The 23,113-nt window shown below is 41.0% G+C and overlaps 2 protein-coding genes across 3 annotated transcripts; both read left to right on the forward strand.

The window, feature by feature from the left end:
- The first annotated feature begins 1,498 nt into the window (after positions 1-1,498).
- On the forward strand, positions 1,499-7,534 carry LOC124865238 (regulator of G-protein signaling 5-like). 2 transcript variants are annotated; one of them, XM_047360196.1, is made up of 5 exons: positions 1,499-1,685; positions 1,774-1,941; positions 2,105-2,182; positions 4,514-4,678; positions 6,713-7,534. In XM_047360196.1, the coding sequence occupies exons 1-4, from the start codon at positions 1,589-1,591 to the stop codon at positions 4,672-4,674; spliced, it is 504 nt and encodes a 167-aa protein (XP_047216152.1). In that variant the 5' UTR covers positions 1,499-1,588; the 3' UTR covers positions 4,675-4,678; positions 6,713-7,534. The 2 variants fall into 2 exon arrangements, with proteins under 2 accessions (XP_047216152.1, XP_047216153.1); XM_047360197.1 differs by having other exon boundaries at positions 7,153-7,534.
- Positions 7,535-10,350: 2,816 nt separating this feature from the next.
- On the forward strand, positions 10,351-21,692 carry LOC124865236 (coxsackievirus and adenovirus receptor homolog). The gene is made up of 3 exons (XM_047360193.1): positions 10,351-10,434; positions 20,662-20,991; positions 21,153-21,692. Exons 2-3 carry the CDS (start codon positions 20,862-20,864, stop codon positions 21,323-21,325), a joined length of 303 nt encoding a protein of 100 aa, XP_047216149.1. The 5' UTR covers positions 10,351-10,434; positions 20,662-20,861; the 3' UTR covers positions 21,326-21,692.
- The last annotated feature ends 1,421 nt before the right edge of the window (positions 21,693-23,113 follow it).

Here is a 23,113-nt window from a genome sequence, read left to right on the forward strand (position 1 = left end):
ATTAGGTGATTTAAATCAGCTGTTTGCCTCATAGTTTATTGGTTGAAAAATTGCCTAAATCAATGTTTTTGGAAAACAAAAATTGTTTTCAGCAAGGGTATTTTTTTATTTAACAATAAGCCAAAATATGATTTAATCAATTAGGCAATGAAGCTAACGACATGCTGGAACAGCAGATTATCTAGATTATATTCTGTAATCTGGTATTAAAGTGGTGAGAATAAGATGTAAATATGTCATCTGGACGTCCTGTCAGGATGGAACATGGAGATCTTCTTAACTTCACACAGGAAGGATTCAAACTTCTAACCTTGTTGGATTTGAAAACTTTAACCTTTTAAAATTCTGTATATTATAAGTATGAATAAAAACTAATTGATTTGTATTTAAGGTTTTTGGATTTGTTTTAGCCTGTGGTCATCATGATGTTTGATGAACTGCTATTCTCAGCAGTCTCAGCACAACGATGAAGAGAGAGAACAACAACCTGGTAGAGGAAGAGGGCGGTCTTTATTCTTCGTCTCCAGCCAGAGATGAAAAGCATCAAATGAGTGAGAGAAGAATGGAGGAAACACCACAGAGTCTGCTGCTTTGTAAGTACAGAACATCTGTTAGTTTATCAGATGATTACTGCCTGTTCTGCTGATGATTGATGATGGTGGAGGATGCAGGAGAAACAAGTTAGACTGAATGAACTTTAGTTTCAACACTAAAAGATAAAAGATCATCTTAATATGTGAACTAAACACATGAACCCAGCTTAGAAACTATTAAAGGAGAAGAAAGCTCCAGATGTTCCATGGAGGTCTCCTGGAGGTCTGCTTCTATATCAGACATCAGTTTTATATCATAACTGAGAAGTTTTATTGAAACCAGTTTAAATGTTGTCTGTAGGTCTGAGTTTCCTGCTGTGCTGCAGAATAAACCAAGGTTAGTAACATTTTCTCTTCTTACAGTAATTCTCTCTCAGAGGCAGATACCAAAGTTATTCAGGAAGATATCTGCTGTCCATGGAGATCTCTGCTTTTAGGTTCTAATGACTTCATTCATGCAAAGACATGTTTTTCTCAATCAGTGAGTTTCATTTCTTTCCTCCCAGCTGGTCTGACTGTGAGTCCCAGTAGATCTCAGTTCTTTGAAGAAGACTCTGTGTCTCTGAGCTGTGAGGAGGACAACATCTCTGCTGGATGGACTGTGAGGAGAAACACAGCCAGAGGAACCAGAACTCAGTGTGGAGACAGATGGTGGAGAAAAGAAGGTTCTACCTGCAAAACCAGCAGCATCAGAGAACATGACACTGGAGTGTACTGGTGTGAGTCCAGAGAGGGAGCAGCCAGCAGCAGCATCAACCTCACTGTCTCTGGTAAGATCAGACTGTGGAGTTAGTGTTGATGAAGCTGTGTGGAAATGGATGAAATGCTGTAGTTTGTCTCTGTGTTGAGGTGGATCAGTGATCCTGCAGAGTCCTGTCCTCCCTGTGATGGAGGAAGATGATGTCACTCTGAGCTGTCAAACAAATACTTCCTCCAACCTCCCAGCTGCTTTCATTAAAGATGGCTCCCTCATCAGGACTGAGCCTGCAGGTCACATGACCCTCCACCATGTGACCAGCTCTGATGAAGGTCTCTACAAGTGTAACATCAGTGGTCATGGAGAGTCTCCATCCAGCTGGATCTCTGTCTCAGGTCAGGATGACTGATCTTCATCTCTAGAATTTATAAAGTCTCTTCATTCATTAATTGGTTCATAGCTTTAGAAATATCTTGATTTCAGTGAAACTCACCACCACCACTTGCACCACCTCCATCCCTCCAACCACTCCTCCTCCTGCCTCCTCATCATCTCTTCTTTCCATCTTGTTGCCTCTTGCATCTTTATGTGTTGTGTTTCTACTGGTGTTACTGGTTCTACTGGTGAAGAGACATCATCACAAGTCAAAAGGTGAAACATAAACTTCTTAATTTACTAATTAATTCTTTTTACCACATATTTACATATTTTTTAATAAATAAATAAAGTCCAGCATTTCAACCATCATTTAAATTTCCTCATTAAACTAAACATGATGAAGCACTGAATTGTGGGTAATCCCTGATTGTTTCAGCTGGTAAAGGAGACGACATCACGTACAGCGACGTCCAAATAACTCATCTTCAGCAACAGAAAGTCAAACCCAGCAGAGGTGAGGATGATGATGTGATGAAGGATGTTGGTGTCTGTGAGGTCCAGTCTGACTCAGTGGACATTTTAGTCTAAAAACTTTTCTCTGGCCAATATTCTCTCAGATTATTGTGTTGATTTTATCATGGTAGGAAATATTTCAGTTTCTGAGAATCTTCCTGGATCTTGATCTGGTTTCAGTCTGAGATATGAGTTCTAACAACCTGCTGGAGGTTCTGGCCCAGATTCCCACGTTAAGATGAGTTGGTTCTTGTTAAACGCTGGAACTACTTGACTGGTTGATGCTGCTCTGCATTGTTTCATTTCTAGGCTTTATTCTACATGTTCTGCTTTAAGCTGAGCCTTGTATAAATGTATTTCCAGCTTTTCTCTTTCTAAGTAGGTCTTTGACCTCTGAACCGATCAATAATAATCTAATCCTCATCAGGCGGCCCAGATTAACTGCTGACTTGGTGTATTTCAATAGGAGACAGTGAGGACAAAGCTTGACATGTTGGACCGTCTCTGTCTGCAGTCTGTGGTTGTTCTGTTTAACAGACGAGCAGCTCTGTGGTCGTCCAGTTTCCTGTTTCTCATCAAAACGTCTCTGCTGAAAAACCAGCTGCAGAATTTAAACTCTCAATAAAATAAAAGACAGAAGATTCAGACCTAAAAACCTTTAGAAGCTACACCCGTTAGAAATGTATTTCTGTTCATTAAAAGAACGTCAGTCAGAAATGAATCAGTTACATTAATACATGATTTGAGCTTCCAGATGTTATAATAATAAAAAACACACGGATTAAAACCCAATAAACAAGATTAAAATCATTTCTTGTTTGTAAAAAGGAAGCTCAAGTAAATAGAAATGAAACAGAGTCAAGATTTAATGAATCAAAAATCACCAAGAGTTTAGAAATAAAAATATCAGGAATTTTAAAATAGAAACTGTTGGTAAATCATTTCATAAAGTTTTCTCACAGATGATTTTCCTGGTTAACCTCCTCCGGATCACAGAAGTAACCCTTTAGAACCCGACTGCGACCCGGTTCTGTCCTCTGCTAACAGGTTCATAGCAGAACGCTTTCTATGCATTGATCTCTAATTGTAACGCAGCGTTCAAAATGTCCTCACTGACAGCAAAGAGGAACCAATCTCCTTGTTCATGAGCACAGACCCGGTTAATAAAGCTGATTCTGGTTCTGGATGTAAAACAAGGTTTTAAAGAGTTTCACATCCAGAACCTTTCAGAGAACCGTGTGGATTCTTCTGAGGCTTGTCTTCAACCCAACCAATCAGGTCACATTTTGACCCAATATTTGACCCAAGGTACCCAACCTTTGACCCAACAGAATTAGTCAAGCTGTGGAGTTAATTAAAGAACCCGGCGACCCGCCGACCCAACTCCTGAGTCATGACTGTTGAACCAATATGTGGTCAAACTAACCCAACCTGTGATCCGCGAGCTTTTACCCAGAATAATCAAAGAATTGATCAGAAGATAAAGTTTTCTTCAAGACTTCAACTGATCAAAGATGTAAAACTGATGGAGAACCTGTTTGACTCTCAGATGACAGCAGGAAGGTGTTTATTGGTCCAAATCAGTTCATGACCTTTTTAATCTAAGAGGAGAGAGTTCAAAGATTGATGATAACCAGAGGATCCATCAGAACCAGAACTTACTCAGGACAAAGTTCTTATTTGGGTCCAATAAGTGCTGTAGTGCTGTATCACCAGATATGTCACCACCTAACAAACATCTCTTTAGTTTAGAGACACCTCTGGACACAGAGACAATTACTGGTAAACAGGAGGGGGTGGTCCTCCCTTTTGTTCTTGGTTCTGTTGTTTGGTCCTTCGTTTGGGTTCAGAACCGGTTGAATTTGAAGAATTTTACTGAGGTTTTAAACAAACATCTGAGGCAGAGATTCATTCACAAAGAGAGAACTTATCGTAACGTACATTCAGCACCACTGCAGTTCCTACAGGTTGGTCAGGGTTTGGACCTGGTCCAGTTTGGCTCATTGATGGACAAAAGTCTTCTTTAGGTTTCAGGACCGTTCTTCTACCAGAACCTGGATTTAAATCATGTTATTTTAGGGTTTTATTCATTGTTTTAAATGTCTCTGTTAACACAGTGACACCACAGTATTAGTAGTGGTAGAACCTCCTACTGGACCATGTCTAACTGGTCCAATGATACAGTGACCCGTCCAGTATTTGACAGAACCTTCTAGAAACCAAAGAAGAGTCCAGGTCTTCTACTGACTGTCCCAACATGGTCAGAGCAGCTAAATCTGGTTCATATCTACGTATTAACAGTGTTTCTGTAATTGTGTTTTTCTTCTGCCAGATGGGCTGGAAACCTTCTCTCAGTTCTTCAGGACAGAGTTCAGAGAGGAAAGCCTCAAGTTCTGGTCGGCCTATGAATACAGAACCACTGATCCAGGAACAAAGCTGCTGTCCAAAGCCAAATATATTTCTACAGTCTTTATGGAATCAGAGGCCCCATAAACAGGTACGTGGGGATATGTTCATGTCTCTGGAGCTGCAGAGATCTTATGCTGCATCAGGAGCTGAAGAAGCTTTAATGACTAGCTGATCTGTTGGCTGTTAAAGCTTCAATATTGAGTCTCTGTTAAAGGAATATCTGTGGGACTAAATCACTCCATAGCCATCAGCCTGCAGGGAGCTGACCTTAGTGAACAATCATTAGGTGCAGCTGACTGAGGTCAGAAAGAGGTCAAAACAGGGGCAGTTATGTCTGCATGAGACAGCTCTGGTTCCCTGACAATTTGCTTTGGGTTTGATTTTTTGTTTCTATGTCCTGTCTTGGCATTTTAAGACATACCACCATAGGTGTGATTGACTTCATTAAATCAGGGTTGCAGCTGGCATCCATCAGCCTGCAGGTCCGCTGCTTCACCCTCATCCTCAAAGCTGGTGGATGCCTGTGTCTATCAGTGCAACATGTTGCTGTGAAGGCTGGTGTGTATGTCAAAGGTCAATAAAACAGGGGCTGCAGTTGATGTGATGTTTCAGAGACCCTACTGCTTGATGGCAGCAGAGACTTCCCCATCTGAAGTCTCAAATGTATTTAGATGGAGGTGCAGGATGATCCCATGCAAAGCTGCAGGGAGCAGTGCCAGGTACCCCTAAAATCTGTGATGTCACCAAGCAGGCAGGGTGATTGGTAGATTGGCATGGTGTACTCTAGGCATGCTGACAGGTCTGGACATACTCTCATCTAAACGTGATGGACAGGCGGGCAGAACCAGAATGCATGTAGGTGGTGTTCAGGTAAATCTGCCATGTGGTCTGGACTATTCTTCCAGCCGTGAGAACTCTGGTCTCAGGCCTCCTGTGGGTCTGTGGCTTTCAGAGAGCCAGTAGAAAAGAACTGATGTGTTCCTGTTTGGTCGTCACTAACTGATGCACCACCGATCTGTAGAACAGCTAACAAACAACAATAAACCACAACCGCAGACTAAAAAAGGCTTCAGTGGAAACTTCCAGAGAAGAAGTTCAGTGTGTGTGGGCCGCTGGAGGTTCTGACTTCATAGAACCTTTAATAACGTCTGTTTTCAAGTTTCAGGAGGTGTTTCATCTAAATATGTCCCCAACCAATATCTGACCTTTAGTCACTCAGTCTGAATGCTTTTCTCTGCTAGGAACTCATCTCCAGCCTGTTAGATTCTGATGTTGGTCCAGATCTTCTACAAGATCCAGAGGGACTGGAAACTAAATGATGGTTTCCTGGATTGATTCATAAAAGTTCCTCCAAGATTCAGAACCGTGGAAACCTCAAAGTTTCTATAAATGACCACTTTCTATCGCTGATGTAATGAAGATCAAGCTAAAAGAAAATAAAGACAAGACTCTGCATAAACCAGATTTATTTTAAATAATGAACTAAAGTGATTTTAGGAACCAGTGAAATTATGTTCTAGAGATCCATAGTTTTAAAGCCAGTATTCATCTTCCTGGCCTTCTTCATTCCTCTAAGAATGTTTTTTGTTTCTAAATTGTAGAAATATCAGGTTTAAACTGTTTAATTAAAACTTTATAAATTTAACAACTAAAGTTTTTCTCATCATGCAAGAAATACAGAGAGTGACGTTATTTTTACACCTTTTTCTGAAAAGTTATCAGGGTTTCATGACACCAAACCAAGACTGAGGTGTTGAGATACCAGAAGAGATCCAGATAGATAATGACTTCCAAATGTTTCCTGCTGCTCACTTTCTCTACTGAGACCTTTTCTCCTAAAGTTCATAATCAGATCCTTAGTTTTGTTTCCATTTGGAGACAGTTTGCTGTTATCACAGCTCCACACTAAAGGTTACACTCCTACTGTGTAAAATACTTCATTATCAGGAGTCAAACCACGGTTGTATCAGTAAACTTAATGAGCTGATGTGTGATGAATTTGGCTCTACAGCCATGTGTCAACAGAGAAAGGAGCAAAGGACCGAGCACACGTCCTTGAGGACCTCCTGATGTCAGAGTTTCCTGCCTTACTGCTAACATATTATCTCTTCTCTTTCTGCAGATTAAAGAGAAAAGCTGAAGAAAAGTCTGACATATTTTTCACCATGTGAGGTTTTACTTCATGCAGAGCAGCAATGCATCATCTGGGGTCTGGTTGACATGAGATACCATGATATGTGGTGGAGAGGAGGCTGGTAGCTGCTTTTAGATCCCAGTTTGTCACATTTACAAATGAGTCTGTTTTGTTTTCATTATAGAATCTAGCTAAAGTGTTTCATTCATTTAGTTTCAGATTATTTGTTATATGCCAAACCACAACCTCTGAATGTGTGATCATGTGACTTTTTCTGTGGCATTACTTCTCAGGTTGAAGTGTGCTTCCACCTAGTGGTTATACTGTGTATTACAACAGCACAAAGACTAAAAACCCTCATCTTTTTAAAAAACGAAATGAATGAATCAGTATTTTAATGTGGCCGTGTCTGGATGTGTTGGTTAAAGACGGGCTGCAGCGTTCTGGACCGGCTGAAGGAGAGCAGGGCTTGGCACACACCAACATGAAGAGCTTCACAACAATCAAGTCCTGAACTGATGGAAGCATGAAAGGCTTTTCCAGGTCGCAGCGACTAAGAAGAGGTTAAACTTTGACCTGGAGATGAAGCTGGAGCAGCTTCCAAGCAGCCGTCCAAATGAACTCTCAGACTTTTTACTTTCTGTTAGAAAGATGAAGATAAAGAACCAAAACATCACACTGACCTCTGACTATCTAGTTGTTATATTCTATAATAAACCAGATACTTCTATTTGTTTTTATCTTATTATAAATGTATTGACTCATAATTCAGTGAAATTTCACCAAGTAAAGAACAACACTTTCACTTTCTGAATGTTTTCATTTCTTTTCACCAACAGAAGCAAATAAAAACCGTGGTTACATCTAACATGATCTCAGCACCAGAGCTGAGAGTAAAGACAAACTAATGTTCCCCAGTCAGAGGAGCAGAACCAGTCTGGACCTGTTCAGGTCTTCATGGAGGACCTCCTTCATTCCTTAAACAGGCTGCATGTCTCAGGTTCCACAGACAAACCCAGACATGCTGCAGAGTTCAGGAACTTTCTCTGAAATATCTCCTTCTTTCTGTCTGCTCTGGAAGCAGCAGCTGGGGTCAGAGGTCACAGCTGATCCCTGGAGAGGAGGGTTATCTGGACTGATTCCAGATCAGCTTCTATTAAATCACCTTTTACCACCATTAATACCAGTTATAATCTACATTTAAACATGTTAACCTGAAATATTACTTCAGTAAAAACATAAATAGAAGTAAATAAATTCAGTCTTGTTAACAGAAGCTTCATACATGTTGATAAAAAGCTCACATGTATGAAGTCTAACAGATGGAGAACATCTCTCAGTCTCAGATGATCCAGATAAAACATGCTGTCCTGATCTAGAAGCCATAGTTCTAGTCCTGTTGAAGCTAAAATGTTTTATCTAGAGGCACATTTCCACAAATACAGGAGAGTAAATCCAGGAAACATGAACTCTTTAGTAACACATGATGATGTCAGAAAATACTGCCTGGCTTTCTAATAAATAGGATCCTAAAGATCAAGCTAATAAATCCTGATTGGAACTGAATCCTGACCTGCTGCTGTTTGTTTCCAGACTGATGAATAATGAGAACAAGGAGGAGCTGAAGATGCTGGAAAGATCAGAGTTTCTCCATCAGATCATCAGAGATTTTACAATCAAAGACATAAAGTCTGAATGTGGTTGGAGTCCAATGATCAGGATGAGCTCCAGACAGAACCACATCAGTCTGGTTCTGTTCTACATGAAGTTCTACATATGAAGTTAATGGTTGACGTCATCCAGCCCATAATTAACTGAACAATGACGCCTTTAATGATGAAGTTAGATGGTTGAGCTTCTGTTCTTCTGATTGTTGAAGTTGCTAAGAAGCAGCAGGACAGTTAACTTTAGACAGTTCAAAGGTCATCTGGTTCAAAGGTCATCTGGTTCAGATCCAAGTTCCAATCCAGACCAATAATGTGCAGCATAGAAAGAAGTCCTGACTCTTTGAACCACCTCAGAGTCAGACACTTTCTGACTTGAACATGTTGTGTTTTAGCTAACATGTAGCTCATGTTGGAACCTTTATCTGCAGCCGTGTCACTAAAACCTCTTTTCTGATTCTGTTTTGCTTTCAGATTATGAACAAACATTTTATGAATGAATGATTCTGTTGCCTTCAGTGATTCTCTGAACCCAGTTCAATGAACAGAACTGGGCCAGAAGTGACATTAATAATCAAGCTTTTCCTCCTTTTTATTCTTGGGGTTTGCTTTGAATGACTGTAGATCATCCCTGGTTTTGATCCTTTTCCACAAAGTGACTTTATGTTCTCCACGGGTTTCATTCTTTCATTTTCTGTTGTTCTACTTTACTGGTTCCTGCTGACACAGGTGTAACTTTTATTGTTCTGATTCATATTTATATGAAACAAGCATGAATTCCCTTCATATAACCTGGTCAAACCTGGACGCTTTATTTTATACTGATATTTTAATCTGTCTAGAAAGATGATCTCATCAATCTAGATCTATCCTGAACCAATCAGATGTTTTAGTTCTCCCCCACCTGCTGGGTCAGTGGGTGTCTGTGTGGACCAGCAGAGGGAGGACCTCATCCAGGCTGTTATTCATACAACAGGAACCAAAGAGAGGACACCTGTCTCTGGACTGGACAGATGAGAGGAAACTGGTTTCTGAACTGGACCAAACAGAGGATGATTTCTGACACTGTTGACCAAAATGTTCTCCATTATTTGTTGTTAACTCTGCAGGTTCTGGAGCCATTTGGATGGTTTGATATTGATTGAACCACCTTGGTTCTGGTGTGACCTGGAAACCTTCATGGACACGTTTTAACATTTGGTTATTCATTGTGGCTGTTTAATAATCACATTGATGATTACAGTAAAGATGCAGCTGCAGCGACCCTTTAAAGAAGAGAATAATATTCATAAAGTCCTTAAATCTTCAGGTCAGATTTCCTCCAATCTCTCAACACAATTACCTGCATAACCTCATTATTTTTACACTTGTGAATTAAAGCGTATTTTAGATTGTTTCTCGGTGTTGGGGGGAGCGGGGGGTTGGGGGCCCTATGGGCCTTTTTCACAGTTAATGAGGCAGGAAAAGGACAGCAAGATAGAAGCATTGACCCAAACATCCTGAACTCAGAGGTCAAACCCAGACGGCTGCATCGAGGGCTGATAGCCTCTGATATTTGACCTTTTTAACTTGTATTTTATAATATAACAGTAACTTTATATTTTGTATCCAGTAGTTCTTTGAAGTACTTATAATAAATGATAGTTTTGTCCTTTTTAGTTTAGTGTTTCTCTGAATTGAAGCTGTTGAACCTCCACCCTGCCTCCTCCTTCATCCACCAGCATGAACACAGATTCCTGCTGTTTCAGGACAAAAGTTCTGGTCTGGCTGGTTTTTCTGCTCTCCTGCAGCTTTTATCATTTTATTACCTCTGTCACAGAATCTCTGTGCAAACAAATGGAGTCTGTGGTTCTAAGTCTGAGCAGACACACCTTGAACTGTTTACCTTCCTGCAGACAGATCTGTGTATGGGTGGGGTCAGAGCTGGGTGGGTTACAGACAGACCCAACTAAGGAGGCAAACCTGAAAGCAACCAACATGGAGGAGAAGTCAGGAATCCTTCTGCAGGGTTTATATGGATCAGTGGGTCACCATGGAACCATACAGGTCAGTTTTATCTTTACTCTCTGTTTTAATTATTAAATATAAACCAAACTGTGAATAATTTACAAAAAGCTCTTTGTCAGAAACAATACCTGAGTAGAAATCAGCCAGAGAGCCGTCTAAGTTTGAAAGTTTTACCTTTTATCAGCAGAAGCTGAGCTGTAGAAGTAGAAGTCAGTGTGAACTCCTTTCCTGCAGTAAGTCCTCCGTTAGGCTGCATGGTTGAACTTGAACAACTATTTATGAATAACTTCAGGAATAGTTGGGACTCAATATGTTAGTCACTTTAAAGTAGCGTTAGTAAAGCTGCCAGTGGCTGATTTACAGGCAGCTTTATGAAATGTATTCAGTCCTCCTGCAGAAACAGCATCAATATGAGTCTAATAGTTGAGGAAACACATAAATAAATGTTGACATATTTAAATATTTGAATGAATTTCCATCATTTTTACCATATTTTCTCCACATATTAGGAACAAAAACATAAAGTGGTGATGTAGCTTTAACAATCTGCAGCACATTTATGATCTCCTCTGTTTGTTAAGCTCCTGATGACACAGATTTATAGCTGGTTCTGATTTCTCTGTGTTTTTTACTAGTTTTGTTAGTTGTATATTAGCAATCCTGACACAAACGGTCATTGATAATCTATTTTAGCCGTAGGGGTGATGTCACACTGTGTGAGAGAGAGCAGTTGCTGTAAATCTGGGTTTTACAAATGAAAAACAATTCAAAATAAAAAGTGTGGTATTTAAAACTATCTGCAGGTCTTACAAAGCTTGATTAACATGTTTAACATTAATAACTGCAAACATCACTATGAGGGTAAAAATGGAGACCCTTATCTAAACTCTGACATTTCCTAAAGGAAGTCAGTATTTTCTAATAAACCATGAAGGCAGAGGTTGAATGCAGAAACAAAGCAACTCCTTCATTCAGCCTTCCTGTTATCTGCTGTTCAGGTTGCTCCACTTCTTCTCCACTTTGATGAAAAGTCAAACTGACATCCGGTGGAAGGAGGCTGATTTTTATCCTCCTCCATCTGGTCTGAAAACAGGAAAGTTGTTATTTTTATTAATGTGCAACTACAAAATAAAAAAATTAAATGTCCAATTTTCCCAGCAACCATTAAGAGCTTGGAGAAACTTTATCTACAATAACAGGAATATTTTATAATAATAAAATCTTAATAAAGGCATCAGTTTGCTAGAGATCTCTTTCTAGAAAGCCAATGAATAGGTCCATATGAACACTTTCTGAGCTCTAATAACTGTCTTTATTATAGCTTTTTTTATTCCAGCTGACCAGTTTGTTCTGGTTCTAAAACCTGGTCTTGGTGGTTCTGTCTTACTACATAAAGAAGTCTCCTGTCAAACAGACGCTACTTTGATTAGGCCATTTCGTACCTCGTGGGAAATTTGGATTTTCTTCTCCCAATAAGAATCACTTAGAGCTTTATTTTCTGTGTTTCTGAATCAAACTGTAAATGGACTCAGTTTATCAAGGATATCACCTTTATAACTAATTAAGAATGAGAGATATCTTAAAAAATGTTTGAATACATTTTATGCATTCAAACATTCCCCCTTTAAAGCTGATATTGTCGTGGTTTTATTTAGCTGCTGAGCCACATGCAGAAATCCTCTCAGGAGACAAGAAGAAGGTTTTAAAGGTTTATTCACAGACAATGATAATGAAGGAGATCCTAATCTGGGGAATTTTCTGGGAATACGGGACAGTAGACTCACTGTGGAGGAGAGGAGAGGTGAGCAGAGAAATGATGAGATTACACATAAATTATGATGAAAGAATGGAGGAGGCTTACTGGAAGATGCAGAAATGAACGCCAGGAGGACATGAGTGGAGTCTGGGTGGAGCAGTGGATCTGGTTAGTAGATAGAAGATGAAGGGCGATGGAGTAGCGAGGAATGGAGGTGGAGATGGGAGCGTTGGAGGGCGGACAGGATGCAGAAAGATAAAATAAACTGAGGGTTCTGGTTTCCACACATGTTGGGGTTTCATAGTTCTACATCTTTACATAGTATCGGTACATTTAGAGAGGAACTAGAATGATTCAGTCCTTGCTTGCTTTTAACTGCATTTGTGACTAAAATGTATAGCAGGATTCATTTCATAAACTCTTATTTTTTATTTTCAACTGAAACCTAATTTAACAGTTAATGAATGGGCAGATGGACAGTTAAAATAAATCTAAAGCAACCATAAAATGAGACGAATGTTTCTGTTTATATTTTTTCAATAATAAGATTTTAATAACAAGTCATTTGTTGTCATTTCATGTGTATCAAAACATAACTATGTTGTTATGAAGATGTTGAGTCGGTTATTTCCCTCCAGATATCAGGAGCACCACCTGTTACATTTCCTGACTCCCAGCAGCAGGGGGAGCTGTAGCAATAAGACGTTCATTATTAAATGTCTTGTTATTGATAACCAGTCATCGTTTAAACTTTGTAAATCTTGCTAATATGTGACGTGTTTCTGAATACGGTGAAGCTCTGCTGTTTACGACAGTCAACTACGATAAAAATATAAATTTTAAAAACTCTCCTGAAGACGTTTTTCCTCCAGAAATGATACATTTCCTTCTTATCACTTCCGCTTCCTGTGGAGCTCCAACTGTAGGCAGACCGTCTCGTCTAAATATGGTCAAGGCGTCGTTACGTCAGCGCTGATGACGTTTGACTTCCAAGAAATATGGGATGTAGAAGTCATTATTTTTACAGTTTTAATGCAGAACCCCGTGATTTGAAGCACACAATAAAACTGATATTCTGAAATGGACGGGTTCAGAGTTTGGGTTCAGATTTTCTCTCAGCGTTTTATTTGTTCTCGGAACATCTGAGTTCGGTCAGAAATCCACGGATCCTGCGAAGGGACAAATAGTCTTTGCGTTATCTCGCAATACTTTTAGGGATAGTTTCCAAACCAGACAACTGCAAAAATGGAACAAACACTTCACCCGTTTTTGAGATTTATTGAGTTTTATTTTGAAATCGGCCTTAAATAAAATGATCTTCAATCAGACGTAAAGACAGTTTTTATCCACAAGCTGTCAAACTACTGAACTCTGGACCATAAAACTGCATGAAACCACATCTGTGACACTTTATTAGCTTATTACTGCTGCATGATGTGTACTTTATTTTATTTTTATAGTGAGTTGAACGGTTCTTCTAACCATTTAATCGCATCGTTGACTGCATGTTAACCTGCAGATGACAAATAATCCATATCATGTTGTTTGTTTTGTGAGCAGTTTGTCATCTGTGCTGCTGTTCCAAAATACACAGTTTTCTCAAGATAATTAAATACTTTCGCGAGCGAACGCAAAAGTATTACATGTGTCCTCTATGTCCCTTGGCGGGCTCCGTAGAAAACAACTGGGTCACGCCCAGATAACGGTTTTCATCAATAAGGAAATGAAAGCAAAGAAAATGGCAGCATGGAGCTCAGCGGATCTCTGGTGGATTCTGTTCTCTGTCAGCTTCTTCTTTACTTCTACTGGTAAGTTTTTACTCTGGACTTAAACCGAACCGAGTCCGGATCCTAGGAACAAGTTACCAGAACTTCCAAACCCATCCTCAGATCCGTGTGTTTGGGGGTGGAGTGACGTCAGTCCATATCCAGAGATATGAAAGTATACCTGGGTAAAAGTACCGATACTTTCTAAGAACTTTCAAGCCCAACTCTGTCTCACAGGAAAGGAAACAAGGTTTAATGTTTATAAATCATCATAACTTCGATGATTTATCGTGTTTACAGTAACTTCCTGTATCTTTCTGAAGGATGGAGATGTCTGAGGTACCGCACCCTGTTGGCGGACAGACGCCTCGGATCTTTTCTCCAGAACCATCATCTCTGCCTACAATGTCTCTCAATGACTCTCAAACTGCTCTTTACTCTCAACACTTTTATTCTAAATAAGGCAGAGGAATGATTTCAGAGATCAGCGCTGAGGCTCTCATCCTTTAACCCGCTGGTGATTGAAGTGACAAACAGAAGGTCACATGGTTTTCATGTCTGGTAGTCCCTGCATGGGATGTACCCTCAGTGTTTATCAGTAGACTATGTGTCACCATTCTGGAGTCTATCTGATAGAGAGTAAAAGCAGGTGTCCAACCCTGAATCTAAGTGTTGGTGCTGCAATCTAATCACTCCTGTTACAGGATGTAACCTCTGCACCATAACTGCAAAATCTGAAATGGCGGGACGTGTTTTTTCTGTCTTGCTGCTTAAAAAATATGTTAGAACTGCAACAAGCAATTGTTTTGAGGAGAAGAAAGTGTAGGAATGGAAGGAGGCTTTAACACCAGACTCTCGCTGCAGCAGAAATGTAATTTCAATGTTCTGGTCTACTGACTGCCCAGAATCACCCTGAAGCTGGTGGCAACTTGCAATGTTAAGCCTGGAAAACCATAAGAAATATATTGTTAGCTTACTGTCTAAAGTTTATGCAGTTCTTATTCTGATTTGATGGTTTTGATTGGTTTTTGCTCAAAACGTCACCTGCAGCAGTGAATTGTGGGTAATATACTTCAACAAAGTCTACTAAGATGCGTGCTAGCCCAAGTGTGGATTGAGGGCACAAAGGGGGCGGGGCTAATGACCACTCTGGAGAATTGGGACACACTACGCCTCCAAACCCTTCAACGGGAACGCGCAATAGAGGGTGGAGGTGCGAGTGTTGGGACCGGGCCGATGACGTAACAACTACTGTCCCAGTTATCCAATTTTGCACACTTGTAACCTGCGCACTTCAACCCCTACAAGCACTTCTACAATGTACACACTTCATAGAAGGTTGTAGGGTGTAGTGTGGGTATTGGGACAGGGCTTATGATCTCACTTTCTTCTTCTTCTGGATGATGGCGGCCTGATAAGCCTTATTGTATTTAGAGCTCCATAAATGACGATTATTTTATCAACGTGTATTATTCCATTTGAAAAGTACCAATGGATGTTCAAAGTCAACTAAACCTGCTAAACTGCACCCTAGATCCCCAAAGATAAAAACACCTTCACAGGTAAATGACCTTGAACATGGTCACAGGTATGTTAGGGTTTTCTTAAAGGTACCAATGTCTCCTTACAGGAACATAGGAAGGAACATATGTATCTTGCTTATTAAATGCCTCAATTGAAGTTTTATTGCTACACAAATACTAGATTAGGGTTAATCAAACCCACTGACCATACAGCTCAGTCCAGTTAAAGCCGCTCTAGGCTGACTTATAAATTTACTGAAACTCTGAGGGTTGAGCTGGGTCTCATGTAACAAGGTGGAGCCTAGAGCAGGTGTCCCCAACTAAAATAGCAGGAGGTCCTCTACCTCCATCATCTAAACACTTTAAATCAACTGACAAAAATATTTTCTTTCATTTTTATTTAACATTTAATTGAGTTTTGGTTTTTTAACTAATCAATTATTCATCTGCCCATGAAATCATCTGCTGAACAGAATAGTTCAATCTAATTTTAGCACCAATATTAAATGCATGTTAGGATTATTATCATTGATAAATTAATATTTATCAAGAATTATAATTTAAAATTATAATTTGAGAAAATTAATTTCTTAACCAAAAGTCCTTATTTATGAATTGAAATCAAAGATGTCCTCTAGTTTTGTAATTATGGCTCAAGGCCCTTGATAATTACAATTAATAAATTCTCAATAATAATTGATAACTATTATTAGATGTCACTGTTTAATCAACCGTTTCTGCCGAAACGTGGGGAACTTTGACCTTATTTTGACTGACAAATCACTCTTGCACAAAATAACCACAAACACTTTCTCTTTATCTACGTGAATATTTATTAAATCAACAGCCCTGATACAACTCGCTATTCTGATTCAATAATCTTCACCCAATCAAACATGCAAAAACTCTACATAAAAGGGTAAACAGAACTGAATAAAACAGCAGTTATGGCAAAATACGACAAAGCATTGAGGAACCCCCCCCCCACCATTGTAGCTCAGTGTAATACAGGCAGTCATAAAACTTCCCCCAAAGTTGTAGCTCAGGGGACACAAAGGATCATAAAACTTTTGGCAGCGAACCAGTAAAAAGCTACACGCAGGATGCAGACAAAGAGATGGTGAGTTTCCACCATGAAATTCTAACGGTCCAACTCTAAAATGTACCCTAAGCTTTGCTCTCGGGTGTTAAAACAACACAGCAAAACTCACACAGCTTGAAAAGCACAGTGGCTTTCAGATGTCCAACAGCAATCAAAGTTTCAATAAAAGGTGGCATGCACATACAATTTAGAACACATTGGACTATAAGTGGCGATTCTAAGTTCTACTTCCGTGAAGTTTTTCTCTTCTGTTACGTGTTAAGCTCACGCCTTCGATCGGTAAAGTGACATTTCTGGCCTTCCCATTTGAGAAACTTCTTTCATGTCCACGTGGGACTTTCTTCTCCAGAGTGATGCTCCAGTTGCGTGGTAACCGCGTCTCGGTTTCCAGCGTGAAAAGCAATGGTGGCCGGTCTCAGAGTATGTTATATAGTCCACTGTGACATCAGAGCTGCGACGCCCCCGCCCTATCAGCCGCGGTGCCCGCTGGGATTTGTAGTAGCGGACTATCCTGGGGTACAAAATGGCCGATGAAACTGGACGGCTTAGCAGCTCCAGCAAGGTACAAATGGTCCAATATTCAGCAAACAAATGGTCCAACACGCACTTTGAATGGTTGAGTCTAGCTGGGTCAGAACATCTTGGTAGAACAGTTCTGCTCTCCTTGTTGTGCTTGGAGCAGGCAGGGCTGTTTGCTGAACCTTTTCCTGAAGTTGTTGTTCTTCTTTTCCATCTAAAAGTGTTTCTGCCTCAGCTTCCATGATCATTTCCCAGTCAGTCAAAGGCTTTTTGTGTTTTCCCAAAATCCATTCCTCAAAGTGAAAACACTCTATGCTCCCTGTTGTGCTTCTGTCCATTCATCTTTAAATGTATGATTTTCCACTTTACATATTTTTGATGAAGCCATCTTCTTTTACTCACTCATCTGTGCACCAAGTCATTGTACTATCAGCAAGCGTGAGCTCTCAAGCTCGTAACTTAGCAACCCGCGTTGAAGGACCCACAGAGCTTCTTCTTTGTCGTTTTCTGGTAGGTGGCGTTCAACGATGTGGTGCATTACTGCCACCTGCTGGCTTGGAGTGTGGACCAGAAAGTTGCTGACCCACATAGCGCCTGTTTAGGCTAGCAGCAGCAGCTCTGGCTGAAACAGCTCATTGCCTGACTTGCATCACATGCAGCCTGGGCCAGACGCTCCGCAGGGCTATACCATGTTAACACATTGTTGGACAACATGCAGTAATGTATAAATATTTAAAATCAGGTTAGGATTTCCAGCTTTCAAGGTCTTCCATGAATGGCCTTGTGGAGCAAAAGTTCGCCTGCGAGCTTTTGTCTCTCCAGATATGCGCGTCCGTTGCATCGTCCTGTTAGACAGGCGGGAAATAGCAACGACACTTTCCTCTCCTGTGGGTTTTACACTCTTGGTGACGTCAGAGCTGCGACGACTGTTGAGCTGCGCATGTCAAAATGTGCGACCAAAATGGATGACCCCAACACCGTGACCTCTGGACTGGAAGAAACTGGGAAACTGCAATAACAGGAGAGATGTAAATACTACAGTGAGATATATATATATATATATATATATAATATATATAATGCTTTTCAAAAAAGCCTATGAACTTGTCACCTAAGAGTGTAGCATTCATGTGACATTTGCTCTTTTTTCTGAACATCTTTATTTTCGTCTACAATCACTGAAAACTGTTTACTCTTTTTAACCTCTTGGATGATTTCAACTTTAACCTTTCCAGCCAGTCCTTCAAGTATTTAATTTTGGGCTGTTTTACTAGTGTTCTTAGCATTTTTAGCTTGTTGTTCCAGTCTTTTTTAAATTATGGGGTCTTGCTTATCCAGTAAATCTAACATGGGAGGAGGCCCAGGACACGCTGGAGGGACTATGTCTCTCGGCTGGCCTGGGAACACCTTGGGCTCCCCTCGTTGGAGCTGGAGGAGGTGTCTGGGGAGAGGGACGTCTGGGCGTCTCTGCTGAGTCTGCTGCCCCGGCGACCCGGTCCCGGTCTTTGTTTAGTCTCCCATGTTTATTTTCCTTCTGTCAGATCATTAGTTGCAGTCAGTCACTTAGTCACTTTGTTCTTCGTAGGTTTTCTCATTTAGTTTAGGTTACCTTTGCTCTGTCCCTCATGTTGATTTCTCTCTGCCTTGTATAATTAGTCACATTCCCTTTCAGTCTCCCAGCAGTTCCTCACCTGTTACCACTTCCATCTGATTACCTGCCTTCCTCTCTCATTGGTCCACACTCCAGCTCCCTCTGTTTATTAACTGGTTTGTTTGCAATATTCCTCGCTGGTTCCTCATGAAATGTCACGTCTCTCCTCAAGCTCCTTATGTTTCCCTGTATCGTCCTAACCAGGATTTTTGTTGGTGGTTTCTCCAATGGTTATGAAAGTGCTTTCTACGAACCTAATTAAAGAAGATATATCTCACAATATGCCGAGCCCTAGTACCTGTTTGCATTTTGCTCCAAACCCACATCAGACTATGACAGAAGGAACCAGCCAAACTCAGGACCAAGCAGACAGGGTGGGCAACGTACTTGGGTGGATCCAGCAGCAGGAGGAGGACGCCAGAGCTCTATATGGGGAGGAGACCCTGCCTACTCTCCTACTGTTGGAGGAAATGGAGGAGGTTTTTGGCGGATCCCGGCTGGTGCTGGCGCCACCAGGCTACAAACCAGGCCAGAACCGCTCCACTCACCCTATGTCGTCTCCAGTTGCTTCCTCCTTGCACCGTAGGCGCCGTCGTCCCTTGCCATCCACGTCTGTGGCAGCCGCTGCTCAGCTCTCTTCGTCCGCAGCGGCCTCAGCCGAGCCATTCACATTCGTAGCAGCCTCAACCACCACCGAGTTTCCTGCGGGCATCTCTTCTCGGCCGGGATGCTGTCACCATCAGAGCTCTGATCCTCTTTGGGACCCAACCTCGCCATCCAGTGACTCCAGGCGAGAGAGGGGTGTGTGGTCCAGGTCTCCATAGCAGCCAGGGGTTACTGCACATGCTGTGCGTCCTCCAGGCAAGCATCCTGCACCTGCATGGGTTCTGTCTGGTTTGGCTGCAACTCGAACTGCCTACTTTAAGTCCTGCTGCCTGGAGGCAGTTTTACATCTGGCCAAAAACCACCAGGACTGTGTGTCTGTGGTTCAGGCGCTTCAAGAGGAGTTTCTTGGTTCTCAGGGCATCCCTGCAGCTCCTCAGGTTTTCCCAGATGCGTCTCAGGTCTTTCCCGCAGCATCTCCAGACCCGTCTGCTGCTTTTCTGGACTCCAGCGGTTTCTGTACCGCTTCCCTGCATGCTGCTAAGCCTCCAGAGCCCCGGTATGACAGGAAGACTGCAGACTCCAATACAGACTTCAAACCCTGAGACTCTACGACCGACTCTCAACCCGACTTCAAGTCTCCTGAATTTCTGCTTGACCTCAGACCTCCTGACCGAGGGTCTCTTACTCGGCTCCCAGACTCCGGCCTCCCGATAAGCATCTTCTTGGGTGCTCCTGGTTTAGGCGCCGGCATCTCAGACTTCTGATCGCCACCTCTTTTGTCGTCGACCTCCTGGACTTCTTTAGACTCTTGATTTTTGCCCTGTTGGGTTGTTTTTGTTTTTGTCTTGGTTTCTTGAATTCATAGCTGCCAGATGGGGTAGCAACAGGGGTGGCAAGGCTTTCTTTTAGGGTGGTAGATCCACCCCTGGATCTGTGAACCTAGAATGCAGCAGGCTGTCTCTCAAGGAGCTCTCCAGGGTTCTGAAACAGGTCCATGTGTGGGGTGACGCTGTGTTAGACCTGGAGAGCTCCTTTGTCCTAACCTCTAAGGTGGGTTTATATTTACTGAAGTTGATGAAACCACACAGACCAGATTTGATCATTTCTTATGAGATCCTTATTTATTGATCTCATTGGTCGTGGGCGACACAAAAAATGTTACATGGAGAAAAAAACATCTATGTTTGTCTAAAATCTTCTGTGACTTCTGTACCATCTTTGTTCCATTTGAGGGACCTTTGTCTTTTCTATGGTGTTTCTCATCCCTCTGATACTGCTATAGAAGTGCAGATGTCGACTTTAACCTTTAACCTCTCTGCTCTGTGTTGATTTCTCTTCTGCAGATCAGAGAAACATTGCAGCAGAACCTGGAGAAGACATCATCCTGCCTTGTAGAGCTGATGACAACAAACCTGTTACAGTTTTACAGTGGAGGAGAACTGATCTGGGGTCAGAATATGTTCTTCTGATTAGAAACGATCATATAGATCCAGACAACCAGCATCCATCTTTTAGGAACCGAGTGGATCTGCAGGACAGACAGATGAAGAATGGAAATGTGTCGTTGGTTCTGAAGAACGTGACGACTAACGATACCGGAACATATGAGTGTCGAATCCAGAATGAAGGAGGCCGTGATACAAAACTTATCAACCTGGATGTTGTTCCCCCAGGTGAGTTTGTTTGTTTCTGCATCAGAACTTCATCAGAACCAGCAGCTTCCTGGTTCTTGATTTGAGGGAAACATCTCAGATCAGATGTTTGTGTTTTCTAAAGATGTTGATGATCATCTTCTACGTGACAGATTATACTCACACCTGGTTCTCCTTTACAGGGTGCAAGGATGGAGGGAACAAGGATGCAGGAGACAAGGATGGATCCATTGGACTAATAGTTGGTCTGATCACATTTGCTGCTGTTGTTGCTGCTGGTGTTTTATTTGTGATGTATAGAAGGAAATCTGCTTGCTTTAGGGAGAAGACCCCAGATCCTCCAGCTGATCTGTAGATTTAATCTATCTGCCATAGATCTGTGGACATCATTATGGATGTTGGTGGTTTTCTAATCTATAAATGAACAGCATGAAATAATTTCCTCCTGCTGACTCAGCTACAGCAGATGAGAATGAAATGTCTGTTACCTCTCTAAACGTTAAATGTTCTGCTGGTTCTGATGGATCACAACAGATCAACCTTCTGCTGTCATCAACCATGACTTCATTGTTACTGAATAGCTTCACTGGTGCTATAAGTTATGGACTGAAAGGCTTAGAAAGGTCCATTTTAATTTAAACACATTCATTTTGTTTGGTTGCTTTAAATCTCAGATGATTAATCATCAAAATATGTTTAATAAAAACATTTCAGCACCAAGACGCCAAGAAGAGCTTCATGAAACTGAGCTCTGAGTGACTCTTTGTTTCTGTTTGATGAGAATTTCTTAGATAATCAGATCTCATGTCTTTTCATTCAGTGTTAAATGTCTGATAATCTGAAGGTGAAGGTTGTTTTCTTTCCATTATCATAAATCCATTATTGTCTTCATGTTCATCAGTCATTAAAACCAACTCCAGGTCAAGATTCAGTGTCTTGTTGAGACCTGGTGTTAACATGGATCCTGGCTGATCAGGACCTCAGTAGACCAGACCAGAGATGATTCACAGTAAGAGCCGTCCTGAGTGGTCCGATCACACTGATCTGCTCTACAAGGAAATGAAACAATAAATGGATTCATCTCAGTCACTTCTGAGATATTTTGGGAACAAACTCTGAATAAACTCAGCTGTGAAGCTTAGAAGATGTGACTGAAGAGAGGAAACAGAGGAGACATGTTGTTGGGCTGTACTGAGCTCGGTATCAGCTGACAGATTATAAAACAGAAACATAGTGAAACAACTGATGGGTCACATGTCCAACATTACTCTGCATGCTGGACATTTCTACAGGTCGACTTTAATGTGTTTAAACGTCTGAATTTAGCTCTGTGAGGACTTGATCTGATCACTCAGGACGCATGTTAGTGCAGGTGTGGGCGGGGCCTCATTTCAGGTGTTGCAGGAAATATGAAGTACAATCAAATCAATATTCAATGAAGTATTCTGTTTCTTTTTGCTTTTTTATCCTTTGAATTCATATTTATTCAAAGCAAAGCAGCATCTGAGCTTCTGATTTATTTCCATCATCGTGTTTCTGCACCAGTTTGGGCCTTTTTATAAAAGTGTTTTATTCAGATATATGTTCATTAGAGATATGATCTCCTTCTCTGAACAGTGAAGTAATTATGACAAAGTATTAATGCAGCTTTGGTTGTTCCTTGTTAGCAGCTTCTGGCCTTTGCTTCCTGCCTGACTCTCATGTATTGAAGCTAAATGTGTTTTTACTCTGAGCTGACCACCTGTCTGTGGATAATCCTCCTAGGCTGTTTTAGTGAATGTAGAAACTGATCTGGAATCAGCCCAAAGAACAACCTGATCTGCTGTTGAGTATTATTGATGTTCCTGAATCCAGATGTTGACACAAAGGAAGGAAGAGATGTTGGTCTGAAGGTTCCTACCAGATCCATTGAAATATTTAACTTCACTAATAAACAGCTTTAAGCAGCCAGAATAATCTCATCACTTATTTATTATTTTTCTGGTCATTTTAATCAGGATTTCTTGAAATTATATCTTGAATGTCCTAAACTTGAACCATAATGTTCCAGTTTTTCCTGTGTTTCTGTTTGATGTTTCTCCTGAATAAAAGTCAGACTTTATATATACAAGTAAAACGAACGTGTTGATTATTGTAAGAATGT

The sequence above is a fragment of the Girardinichthys multiradiatus genome, unplaced genomic scaffold (assembly GCF_021462225.1).
Source record: "Girardinichthys multiradiatus isolate DD_20200921_A unplaced genomic scaffold, DD_fGirMul_XY1 scaffold_52, whole genome shotgun sequence".
Lineage (NCBI taxonomy): Eukaryota > Metazoa > Chordata > Actinopteri > Cyprinodontiformes > Goodeidae > Girardinichthys > Girardinichthys multiradiatus.